General features: G+C 35.5%; 1 protein-coding gene across 6 annotated transcripts; it reads left to right on the top strand.

Annotated features, from left to right (window-relative positions):
* The first annotated feature begins 1,399 nt into the window (after nt 1–1,399).
* LOC101265939 (GBF-interacting protein 1-like) lies at nt 1,400–12,627 on the top strand. 6 transcript variants are annotated; one of them, XM_069287000.1, is made up of 11 exons: nt 1,400–1,940; nt 2,678–2,721; nt 3,394–3,496; nt 3,952–4,057; nt 4,242–4,636; nt 4,811–4,987; nt 6,992–7,385; nt 8,672–8,963; nt 9,350–9,502; nt 10,258–10,734; nt 11,814–12,627. In XM_069287000.1, exons 1-11 carry the CDS (start codon nt 1,763–1,765, stop codon nt 12,102–12,104), a joined length of 2,610 nt encoding a protein of 869 aa, XP_069143101.1. In that variant the 5' UTR covers nt 1,400–1,762; the 3' UTR covers nt 12,105–12,627. The 6 variants fall into 6 exon arrangements, with proteins under 6 accessions (XP_069143101.1, XP_010323919.1, XP_069143100.1 ...); XM_010325617.3 differs by having other exon boundaries at nt 10,258–10,749; XM_069286999.1 differs by having other exon boundaries at nt 4,808–4,987.
* The last annotated feature ends 553 nt before the right edge of the window (nt 12,628–13,180 follow it).

Raw genomic sequence — 13,180 nt, 5'->3', positions numbered from 1 at the left:
AAAATTTAAATAATTTTTTTTCTAAATTAATAAAGTACATAAAAAATAAATTCAAGAATCCATCCGCTTAAGTCTTTATATTTTACCATAATATGTCGTTTTATTCAAACACAATTAAATAGTTGTACTCAGATACGACAAGCGATAATAACAATAAGATGTAATTTAAATTTCCATCTTTGACTGACAATAAATTAAAAATAAAATAAATAAATAAATCAAATACAAAAAAATACCTTTAACACCAAAAAAAAAATTTAAATAATTTTTTTTATAATTAATAAAGTACATAAAAAATAAATTCAAGAATCCATCCGTTTAAGTCTTTATATTTCACCATGATATGTCATTTTATTCAAACACAATTAAATAATTGTACTCAGATACGACAAACGATAATAACAGTAAGATGTAATTAAATTTTCATCTTTGACTGACAATAAATTAAAAATAATAAAAATAAAAATAAATCAAATACAAAAAAATACCTTTAACACCCAAAAAAATTTAAATAATTTTTTTTCTAAATTTATAAAGTACATAAAAAATAAATTCAAGAATCCATCCGTTTAAGTCTTTATATTTCACCATGATATGTCATTTTATTCAAACACAATTAAATAATTGTACTCAGATACGACAAACGATAATAACAATAAGATGTAATTAAATTTTCATCTTTGACTGACAATAAATTAAAAATAATAAAAATAAAAATAAATCAAATACAAAAAAATACCTTTAGCACCAAAAAAAAATTTAAATAATTTTTTTTATAATTAATAAAGTACATAAAAAATAAATTCAAGAATCCATCCGTTTAAGTCTTTATATTTCACCATGATATGTCATTTTATTCAAACACAATTAAATAATTGTACTCAGATACGACAAACGATAATAACAGTAAGATGTAATTAAATTTTCATCTTTGACTGACAATAAATTAAAAATAATAAAAATAAAAATAAATCAAATACAAAAAAATACCTTTAACACCCAAAAAAATTTAAATAATTTTTTTTCTAAATTTATAAAGTACATAAAAAATAAATTCAAGAATCCATCCGTTTAAGTCTTTATATTTCACCATGATATGTCATTTTATTCAAACACAATTAAATAATTGTACTCAGATACGACAAACGATAATAACAATAAGATGTAATTAAATTTTTCATCTTTGACTGACAATAAATTAAAAATAATAAAAATAAAAATAAATCAAATACAAAAAAATACCTTTAACACCAAAAAAAAATTTAAATAATTTTTTTTCTAAATTTATAAAGTACATAAAAAATAAATTCAAGAATCCATCCGTTTAAGTCTTTATATTTCACCATAATATGTCATTTTATTCAAACATAATTAAATAATTGTACTCAGATACGACAAGCGATAATAATAATAACATGTAATTCAAATTTCCGTCTTTGACCGACAATAAATTAAAAAGAAATAAATTACAAACAATAAAAATAAATCAAATACAAAAAAACCCAAAAAACAAAATAAAATTTAAATAAATTTTTTTCTAAATTAATCAAGTACATAAAAAAAAATAACTATAAATATTCATACAAAATATTGAAGAACCCTTTGCCCTTATATTTCACCAGAAAAATATATCACTCTCTGTTTCCTCCCTCTCCCTTTCTCTCTGTAGATTCAGTGATACATATATACAGAGAGACATATAGTTGGGGTATATACTAAAGTAGAGAATATTAGCGGGGTTGTAGTCTTTGGGGTGGTGAAGATGAGCAACAGTGGTATAGTTGGGGGATTAGCTAGGGTTTCAATCCCTTCTGGTATGCGAAAGACGATCCAAAACATCAAAGAGATCACTGGAAATCATGGTGAAGATGAGATATATGCAATGCTCAAGGAATGTTCTATGGATCCCAATGAGACTACTCAGAAGCTTCTTTCACAGGGTTCATTTTTATATCTCTCTTTCTGTTTTTTTTTTTTTTTTAAATGGAGTTCTTTGTGTATGTACTTAGCTGTCACTTTACTGAATGAGATGGGTTTGATCTTGATTTTTTTTGTGATCTGTTTATGGGTTTTGAGTATTTGATAGAATGAGTTTTTTTGGAGAGACCATTTTCTTCAATTTTGATTTTTCCCCATTTTCTCTTTTTTTGGTTGGTCTTCTGCATGTGCCTTGTACTCAATTGAATGCCCCTTGGTTTTCTTCTTCTTACCTTTTCTGTTCCTTCCTTTGGTGTTTTGAATTTGGGGTTAGGGGCAGAATTCAATTTTGGGTTTATTAATGGTGCACTTGCGTATGTGTAAAAGGGCTGTCTTTAGTTTATTATTATGGTGTTTGAGAAAAAAACCTTCTGATAGATGCAATCTCCCTTCCTCCTCTTTGCGAAAAGGAGGGGTGGGCTATGTTGGTCGGACTCTTCACAACTGGGGGGGGGGGGTAACAATCTGCTTTTAGTTCAAGATCAGTTTTTTTTAGCAAATTATATATGGTTTTGGGTTAAAAATTGTATTTTTGCAGCTATGATTTAATGTACAACAGGTTGGTCCTAATGTGCCATTCACAGTTTTTGATAATGTGGTCTTTTGTTCTCTCTCTTTTTTTTTCTTTCTTTTTGGGTACCTTTTGTGTTGGTGACATAACTAGGTTTCTTTACTAAATTCACGTAAGCTTTGTTTGCAGATACATTCCATGAAGTTAAAAGCAAGCGTGATCGGAGAAAAGAGGTATGCCTAGGAACTGATTTGCTACAGTCGCTTCTTATCATATGAAAAAATGATGAACTTACTAATTTACCTGTAAACGTCTTATGGGAGTGGCATAGGCATGAGTTGTCTTTCTCTGTTATTTTGGGTGAGAAATTGTGAAATAATGTAGTCATCTGTATTAGGTGCCTGAAGAGGTTGTTGTAGTGCTTACTCTTGGTCTGTGGCTGAAATACTGGTTGATAAATGCTCATTGGTGTAGGTTCTAGAGTCTGTGTGGAATGGGCGAGTTATTTATTCCCTGAAACACAAATTTAATAGCATATCTATAGACCTGTCGCTATCACATAGCTGTCCAGCATTTGCGAATGCCATCTGGTGTTCAACTGCTGTAATCGTAGTTGCAACTTATCTTGCTGTTCTGCTAGTACTGATTAATGCTTGGTTTATCAGAAAAAGGTCCTGATCTAATAGCTATGCATTAGCACCTTAGCAGAATACATTCATCTTTTGGCTCTTAAGGAACTAGTGATTATCAAATGGGTTACTTTGTTCGAGGACTTATGGATTAATCCGATTTGGTATAAGCATCTTGCTTGGATTGTGTTGTTGATTCTTTTGACGCCTAATAAATGAGAACTGTTTTGGGTTACTGTAGACCTTTCATCTTATCTTTCACACTTTTGGCCTCAGAATTCAATTAAGGAGTCTGCTGAACCAAAGTGGAAACCAGGCATGCAGGGCAGAGGTAACAAAGGGATTCGTGGAAATTTGACTTCTCGTCATGCTTCACATGGTAAAGAACATGTTTTTAATCTTTCTGCATTTTGGTAGTCTCTTGTGATATTGCAGAGCCCGGGTTCCTCATTTTGTGTTCTTCTGAATCTTAATTTACGAGCCCAACTTCTGTAACATACTCAAGCTACTTCCTTTTCCATCTATTCTGATGTGCCCTTCTTGCTAAATGACTGAAGGCTCTGATTTCTGAGGTTTAATGTCTAATCTACAATATGTCACTTTATTACAATATTTTACTTTATTTACACATTTCATCTGTTATTTAAAATGCATCTTAACTGATATTGACCTCGTATTCAGGCATTCTTGCCACTATCAGTCTTTAAAAAATTGATTTCACACTTGAGGCCTTTTCATTTTGCTCATAGAAAGAGCCTTTATATCTCTTTTAGATTGATCTATAGTTCCTCTCATTCCTTATCAACTCATCCTATCATGTGTATGTTTTATCAGATGTAGGTGGTGGAAAGAATGGTCAAAACAATATTGCCAATCAAATTCTTGACAAGAGTGTCAACTTATCTACTGTGGTTGATGTTGAGGCTAAGAATATTTCAAGGTGGTATTTGATGTTTACATTTTTTTTTTTTGCTTTATTGGAAATTGTTGCATATGCATGATACCTTGATTGCCAGGGTATTGCCATTCATAGTAGATTACAAAAAAAAAAGCCCTTTGACGAATTCGGTTGCCTAAATTATCTGGTCTTATTTTGAAGGACTAATTTTCATTATTGTTTTCAGCTCATCAAGTGCTGCAGTAAATGGACCTAGCGATCTAGCTTCGGGGAGTAACAGTATCATACAAAATGCTCATGCTTCCCCAAAAAGAGAAGTTAAACAATTTGAAGCAAATACAGGCATGCAGACAACTTCTGCTGATTCCACCAAAAACAGATCAGCTACAGGAAACAAAGATGTGCATGGTCAGCGGATGCCAAACACCGGCAATTCTTCAAGAATGCTATCTTCACCATCTCCAACAGGAGCTTATCTCTCAGCTTCAGATCCCGTGCTCTTGCCATCTCAAAATTCACGTCCCGCTGGTGTAGTAGGCACAGTTAGAAGGGAAGTTGGGCCCCAGTATTCTGGGGTTGAGCATGTTTCTCCTAAATCCAATGGGAGCAAAAAGACAACTGGTAAAAGCTTTGAAGACTTAGTAATACGAAACTGTTATTATTTGATATAATAGGTGTTACGATTTGTGTAGTTATATATTTTACTATACCCTTTTTGTTTTTTAAGAAGATGGATTTGTCACTGCTCAATTTATGAAGCTTATATATTTCTTTCCCCTCACATCCTAGTAGCAGTTTCTACTGTTGGAAGCTCAAATATCCAAGTAAAGACGCCAAGCAAATTTCAGGGGCCTGGAAAGAATCAACTTCCGGAGTACTCGCAAACTGCTTCTTCAACCCATAGTGGTTCTTCCTCCAGTAGGCCGTCATCTAATTACAACAATCGGTCACACACAGTTGGTCCACTAAAAGGTTAGTAATTTAACGTGATATGTATGTTGTAATATTGTTTTGAAGCCCTAACTTCTCAGATGATTTACTAAAATGATTTTGTTAGTGCTTTTGTTACTGTTGCTGCATAGTTTGATAATGTAGTTCTTGGATTTTGCCTCATAATTACCTGCATAATGTTCTTCTTCCTTTCTTTTTTGTGCTTGGGTAACGGGAGATGGAATCATAATTTAATCAACTCTCAGAAAGAGCCTAATCAAGAAAAATGCAGAGAATTTTTTTGCCATTCCATCTATCCAGATTTTTTTTCACAATTACAGTGTATATTTTAGCTTCAGAAAAACTATATTTGAGAAATTTGCAGTGATGGAAGTGGTATGGTGTACTTTGATAGAGTAGAATACCGGAAATCGTTTTTCACAAAGAAAAGTACTAGAAATCTTCAAGACTATTTATTCACATGTACCAAATCTAGTATCAGATGGTGCCCTTTTTTTCGGGGTGGGGGGAAGCCGTAAAGTAGATTGCCAAAATAAAAGTTTATGGTTAGTTATATAGGTGCCGTAAGTATGAAGTTCAAAACTTGTGACTTGGTTCAAGTGGCTGGGACTTGTAACTTTGGTCACAGGTTCGAGTCGCACGCAATGTGATCTAAGCATGGTATTTAAGTGGAGAAGAGTAGAGGGGCGAGTCTATTTTCCCCGAATTCCAAAGGCTGCGTCCTAAGGGTTGGCCACGGATGGATTTCTCCGTCGTGAAAAACTTGTGAAGTTCAAAACTTGTGTTTATAGTTATATTATGAGTTTTCATTTGAAACATGATTATTTTGGATGTTCTGGGTTGTCTGTTTATATTTCAAAGGTAGCAGTTAATACTGATGCTTTAGAACCTTCCATGCTACTAGCATGTTACAGAAACAAATGAATTGATTCGCAAAGTCCTAGTAGGGTGGTCTATTGTAGAGATGAGAAGTGAAGAATATTATTTTTTAATCAAGAGAAGAGAATGAAAGTAAAGCTATTATTCCAGTTCATGCCATCCCCCGTAAGAAGTTCTTTGATTACGTAATGCAATTTATCAAGAAACAGTAAAGCCATTTCCCACAAGAACATTTGCCTGTGGTTAAGATTGCACATTATCAAATAAAAATATATGACGAAGAACACTGCAGAAGATTGAAGTGTAGCATCTCTGCTTGAGATGCTTTTGTGAAATTAAAAAAAAGCTTTTGCATGTCTCAACAATGAATAGAGAGTGAAACTTTTGGATCAGTGATGGAGATACAACTTTGATCTTTTCTTCATAAAAGAATATAGAAAAGGTGCTTTTCATGCTACAAGAATATTGCATTTTTGAGTTCTTGTTGATTTGGTCATATGAGCTGAAATTGAGATCAACATAGCTTAAATGAGTTGAACTAGTGGAAACTTAAAGTTTTTTTTGCTGATCTTTGTTGACAATATATAATTATGAGCATCATTATAAAATGTTTGCGTGAAGGTCCCTGGTTCTCTAGCCCATTTCATATTGTACATACTTGGATTTTTTTCTTCTAAAAAATAGTCTCATCTGGAATTTAGCTCAAGTTTGAGTTTCCCAAATCAAAATGTTGCATCAGAAATGTTTAAGTGCAACATCTTCACGTTCTCAAAATAGAATATTGGCCGTTGACTTGTTACAAGTCATCCGGTCCTTGCATAAGTGAAGTTTTCTGGATACTGCCTGGTAAAGATTAGAAAGTATTGATCTCTGTGTAGATACTTGTTTGTTTTTACTTCCGAAAATGTTGTATAGTGTCTAGAGTTTATGTGTTTGGTGTGCTTGCAACTCTGTCACTAGATGACTAGAGTGTTCCCAAAATTTGAACCTTAGTGCTTTAGTCTCCTTGCTTGTTTGTTGGTTCGAATTCACTTGTTAAATTGGAAAAGATAAAGAATGAGTTTAGCAAATGGAGTTTGTCTTGCCCATCTGTCCAGTAATTCACCCTGGAAGCATGACGCTGTCTTCTATGTTTTTCTACACCAGGTCCTTTTAAGGAGTGGAAGCCAAAGCCTGTAAACAGTAATCTAGCTCAGGGGTCTACTCTTGCTGCTGCTGCTTCTTCATCTGGTGTGTCTACGGTTTCTGTTGAAGTCAATACTCTGTCGCAGGCTCCTGCTTCTGTTCCTGAAACAAAAGAAGTCACTGAGGATCTGCAGAAGAAGTTGGAGAAATCACACATTTCAGATGTTGAAAATGTTATTATCCCTAATCACCTTCATGTTCCTGAGTCTGAAAAACTTGGGTTCTGTTTTGGAAGCTTTGACTCTGGCTTTAGTTTGGGCACAAGCACAAATATTGCTCCTGAGCATGATGGAAGTCCACCACTTTCTGAATCTTCTGAGAGCATTGAAGAAGCTGCAAGTGCGCAACTTCCAAGGTCTCTCTCTCTCTCTCTCTGTGCTGCTCTCCCTATGATATGAGAAATTATTTTTGCAGTAATTTCTGTTATATCTATACTTATCATCCAAGAATAAATAACTTATATTGAATTTTTAAGAAGTCTTTTGGTTTCAAATTATAGTTTCAACAGTAGTATTAACGGGTTAACCCAATACGTGCTATCAGTAGATGATTCAGATACACTCTCTGCTCCCTTTGTTCCACTCCTGCTGTCACAGTTCAGTTATTCTACTTTGGGTTGTGCCAGGTTTTCCCAAAGTTGGGTCCACCTAGTTAAGAAAGATAGGTATCTTTGAACCCAATTTTCCCATAAAAATAAAATTCTTCTAAAGTTTTTTTATGACTGAGAAATCTGGGGCCAACTCTTGGGTCCAACCCAACTTTCAAGACATAGGATAATGGGCTTTCCCCTCAACCCTTCTCCACTTAAATATCATGCTTAGTTCGCATGATGCAGGGCTCAAAGGTGTGACCCAAGTCACAAATATCTCAACCTTTTCCACTTGAACTGAGCTCTTGAGGGATTCTTTTCTCCCTTTTGGACCGATATATATTGTGTATTGGTAACTGTGAAATCCCCAAGGGCCGTAGTGCAAGTTGGAAATTTCGTGGATAATGAGTTCGTCCTTCTACACTTTTCAACTTAAATATAAGAGGCTTTCTCTGTTGTAGGGTTCAAACCCTGCCTTGCGTCTAACCTACACATCATGCCCTGCACTCTCGCCTCCAGACCAAATCCTGGGAGACGACCTACTTGTATATTCCAACAAAAGACTTCAAGTCTCAACTTAAAACAATGTCTAGTGAAACTAGGACACTTTTGAGTAACTTAGACTTAACTTGACTACTGACATTCAGTGCTTGAAGTATCAAGTGGCACAAGCTTCAGTTTTTTTAGTTTCAGGGCTCAATCTTCAACACTATAATACAACTTCTTAGTCAGGTCTTATCCTTGCACTCAACTTGTTTTCTGGTGCTATTCTTTAGAAAAATCTTCGTGGATACAGATATTCAAAGGCTTGTGTGAATTTGTTTTGGTTGCGGGTGTGGTGTGGGGTGGGATGGGGGCAATCTTTCTGTAGCTTTGAGAAAGATCCTCATTTTTTCAGTTTTTTTGTGTGCATGAGCATGTTTGCCTCTTAGTTTTTTTTATTCTGGACTTGCTGAAGTCTGTTCTTTCCAAATCAAAATTGGATTCTGATTCATGAATAGATTTGCAGGTCCTCCAGTTCTAACATTTTTCTTCTGTATGAATACATGCAGTAATCAAAATGCATCAGCTGCTGCAGAGGAAACAGATTATCCTGATCAGCCTCCATCTTCACATGGACAGGAGAGTTTGCCTGCAAAAGGAGATGGTAATATCTCATCCTCTGCTCCAGAGTGCAGTGAACCAAAGCAGGAGAGTCTGCCGGCGGGCCAACAATATTCAGTTGTTCATACATCCCCCAACTATAATTTTGGATTTGCGCCACCAATGTTGACCAATCAGCTCCCACCCTTTGAAAATTCTGAATCTCAACCTCGAGATGTTTCTCGTCTTCCAAATTTCCTTGTAGGTCTTCATTCTATGATTTTTTATCTACCTATTTTGTCATTATAATACTTTCTGAAGCCTCAAGGTGTCATTGGTATGACAAACTTACATGTTGGTGCTATAAACATCACAGCAGTTTGATTGAACTTTTTACTCAGTGTGTACTGGTATTACCTCAATACGTGTCAGGGACCTAGTATATTCATATGTTTGTCCAGTTGTGCTTGGTTTCATAGTGATGGTTGTAGGAACTATATTAATAACAATTGCCTCTCCGAAAATGATTTGACATGTTCTTAGAAACTGCATCAATGATAATCAATACGTGTTGAAGCATTTGCGTGGTTAAGCTTAAGAAATATACTTATATACTTCAGAAGTTTTACATCTATTCCTTTGTTCAGGTTCAGCATCCGATTGACCCAAGCTACTATCCCCACTTCTACCGTTCAAGTGCTGATAGTGATGGCCGCATTTCACCCTTCCATTCAGCAGGTGTTTCTACCCAGTACAATGTTGCAGTTGGGCCTCCACACACTTCTCAATCTCCTCAAGAGGTTAGAATCCAACTCGGCTGAGTTCTGGTTTATATTTTGTCTCAAATTGTTTTTCTAATTTCGCGGGGAGAAAGATAAGCAGAAGGGGGAAGGGAAGAGAAGTGTGTGCTAAGGGTTAGGGTTCTGGTGTTTGGCTAAAGACCTAGAAAAGCTCTGTTGTCCCTGTATGCTTGAGTCATAATTAGTGCCTAGTTGATTCTTTAGTTTTATTATGCTGGCACAGAAGGCATTCTCTACAATCTGAAATGCAGCTATGGATATGCAGCGTACTGAAATTTAGAAAAGATTAATATATTTCTGGATTATAGTGAAAATTCTCTAACCTCTTGTAGACATAATTCCAGATGATAAACGTGAATCATATTCAACCAAATTTTTTCTGAATAACCATGGAAGAGCTATTAAATCAGATTCTATGTTAAATTGTGAGGGCACCAAATTTCCTTTTGCTAGAACATGCTTTCCTGAATAATATTGTAGGAGTTCTCATTAAGCTGCTGAGTAAAGACTGAATATATTTATTACTTCTCTGTATGCACTAAAATCATTGGTTTGGATGCTCTTCTGTCAGTCTTGATTTAACTTCTTATGGTGATGTTCAAGTAGTTTCATGGGAAGTCTGGTTAATAAAGAATGCACAGAGAACAATTATTAGTTTAGGGATATCTCACTTTACTGTGATGGTTTGATGTGCTGGCTTCAGTTAACCCACTCCTAGAATTGTGCTTGTATTTATTTATTTGATTGTTCTGCAGGGTGGGAATAGTCCTGCTTTATCTGCAGCAGCTCCAACTCCACTTGTGACTCAAGCTGCTGGGCTTATGCAGAGTTCTATAGCTGTACCTCAGCAACCTATCCCCGTATTTCGACAGGCTACAGGGATGCATCTGCCCCATTATCCTCCAAATTTCATTCCATACGGTCACTACTTTTCACCATTCTATGTTCCACCAGCAGCCATCCATCAATTTTTAAGCAATGGTGCATTTTCCCAGCAGCCTCAGGCTGGTGGTATATATCCACCTCCACAATCAGCTGTTCCCAGATACTCACTTTCGCAATATAGACCAGGAGCTAATGTTGGAAATCCAGCTCACATGGGAGTGCCTGGCACTTATGCGCCATATGGATCCTCTCCTGTCAACTATAACCCTAGTTCATCTACAACGACTGGAAACCCTGCTTCCAACGAGGATCTTTTTGCATCTCAGTTCCAGGAGAGTAATGTCTATGTGAGTGGACAACAGGTTGGCTCTATTATCTGCTCTTAGCAATGTTAATAATTCTTTATGCTCCATTGAAATATTTCATGAGAATGTGTGCATCATTATTGCTGAGAATAGTGAAAACTGTGGTATTTAGAGCTTGAATTGCTTTGAGTGGTAGTGGTTAGGCTGGTAAGAATTAAAGCCGAAAACTGATCAGTCTAATCTAATTGGAGCACATTATATCAGTTGGGTCTCTAGGGAAGTTGAGAACCCCATCAGGAAGATCTGGACTATGGTCCCAGCTTGCATGTTTTGGTGTTTTTGGTGTGAAAGGAATAGAGAGATGTTTTGATGGGGGTATCAACTCTCAACTCAAATATGTTCGCTCAAAGCTATTGGTTAGCCGGTTTAGCTGGCTAACTTTTCTCCAGTAGTACTGACTCGTTCATGGATTTTCTCAGTTCCTTACTGCTTTGGCCTTCAATTTTTTTTTTTGGTAATCTGGACTGATATTTCCTCTTTTGTTGTAACAATTGCATCCAATGGAAGCTCTTTCTAATGAAGCCCCGCTTCATCAAAAGAAATTGGAGTACATTAATTTGTCAAATTGAGTTTGATCTTAGTTTTGTTTATAACTGCAATACATCCATTAATACTAAATGTACTTTATGTGTTACCAGTTGTCCATTTCCTAGCGAAGTATATGCTAATAGAGGCTTTGGCTTATCCCATGTCTGCATTCTAGTCGAGGGAAGAATTCTGTATTTCTAAAACAGAGATAACAATTAGAATTTCTGAATGTGATTTGTTGTTGCCTCCAGAATAAGTTGGCATACTGGTTTTCTTAGGCTTCAACTTATCTTCCCTGCTCTAATTAAATATCTTGTACCATTGCCTCAATGCCCTATTCCCTTGTGAAATAGCATTGTCAAGGATGTCCCCGTGTCAATTGATTTCCTTTCGATGCCCTATTCCCTTGTGAAATAGCATTGTCAAGGATGTCCCTGTGTCAGTTGATTTTCTTTTCAACATTTTTTTGATATTTATCATCTGTGTAAATGTTTGAAGAATGTGATTATAGATGCGACATCTCTTTTTTGCAGAGTGAAAGCTCAGGTGTGTGGATTAATGCGCACAATAGAGATTTATCTAGTTTGCAAGCAAGTTCGTTTTATAATCTTCCTCAGGGTCAAGTGGCTCTAACACCCACTCAACCAGGTCATGGAACTTTTGCTGGTGTTTATCACCCAGCTCAACCAGTTACAGCATCAACTGTTCATCCACTTCTGCAGCAGTCCCAAACAATAGCTGGTCCAGTTGATATGGTTGGACCAACCGGCAATGTTTATCAACGGCCTCAGCATGCACAGATGAACTGGCCAAGTAGTTATTGAGGAGCTATTCTTTTGTTCGCAAAGCATAAAACAAGAAGAGAAAATTGTCATTGGAGTTTTTAGAGTTGCAACATGTTTTGATGTGGAGGAATGGTTCCAGCAAATGTTGGGAAGAAGTGTGCAGTCTAACTGTAAATTAAGAAGGGTGTGACATAGAAGAGAACTTCACCAAAGGTCTCTTCTTTGCTTGGACTGAGGATTTAAATGGTGAATCCTCCTGTAACTGATAGTGGCAGATTTTAGTTGAGGCAGTTATATGCCGATTGGTTTTGTTTACGACTTTATAGCCTTATATAGTTTGAACATTTTGGTAGAATAACCATCAGAGGTTAAACCTTTTTCTTCCCTATATATTTCTTCCTTTTGATAGGATTTTAGGTCTCTCGAAAGCAATGAGGTTTCTTGGTTTTTTTTTTCATACATCCTGCTTTCGTTCGTATCTTTGTACCTGTAAATTGATTTTAGAGGAACTGTTGTAATTGGTGATTGGTGCAAAGAAAAATGCAGCGTTATTTGCAGTAAATTTTGTGGTGAACAATTCACTGTTAGTCTTGGCACTCTGGGAATGCAGTGCCAGAAAGGGTCTGCAGAAGACAGAAAATATGAACTGTCTTCCTATTTGCATTGTTTTCGTATAATGAAATGTTTGTTTGTGTCTTTGTGAGATGATGAATGCCTGGATTTGCTTAAGAAATGCCTGAATTTGAAGAGAAACAACGTGCAAGTGCAAGTTACTACACATTGACAAATGTACTAGTGCTGGGATGCACTTGTCAAAAATGACATTTATACGTCTTGTTCTGAACACATGATTAAGTGGTTCTTTACTAGCTTTGTTTCAAGGAAATGTTCTCAACCGTCTTATATGGATGGATATGTTAACTACACAATATGTTACTTTTAATAACATTACATCAACCTCAATTGGTTATGACTTTTTGAGGCTAATGTACATGTATAATCGGAGGAGTTAGTTAACTTATGAGAACATATGGAGAAACTTTTGGCAAGTATTTAATGAAAATATTTGATCAATTGATAAGTGCAATTGTTTAAATGAAATTTTCTATATAAGT

Source organism: Solanum lycopersicum, chromosome 7 (assembly GCF_036512215.1).
Source record: "Solanum lycopersicum chromosome 7, SLM_r2.1".
Taxonomy (NCBI): Eukaryota; Viridiplantae; Streptophyta; class Magnoliopsida; order Solanales; family Solanaceae; genus Solanum; species Solanum lycopersicum.
Note: the sequence above shows the minus strand (reverse complement) of the source record. Positions and strands in the feature narration are given on the sequence as shown.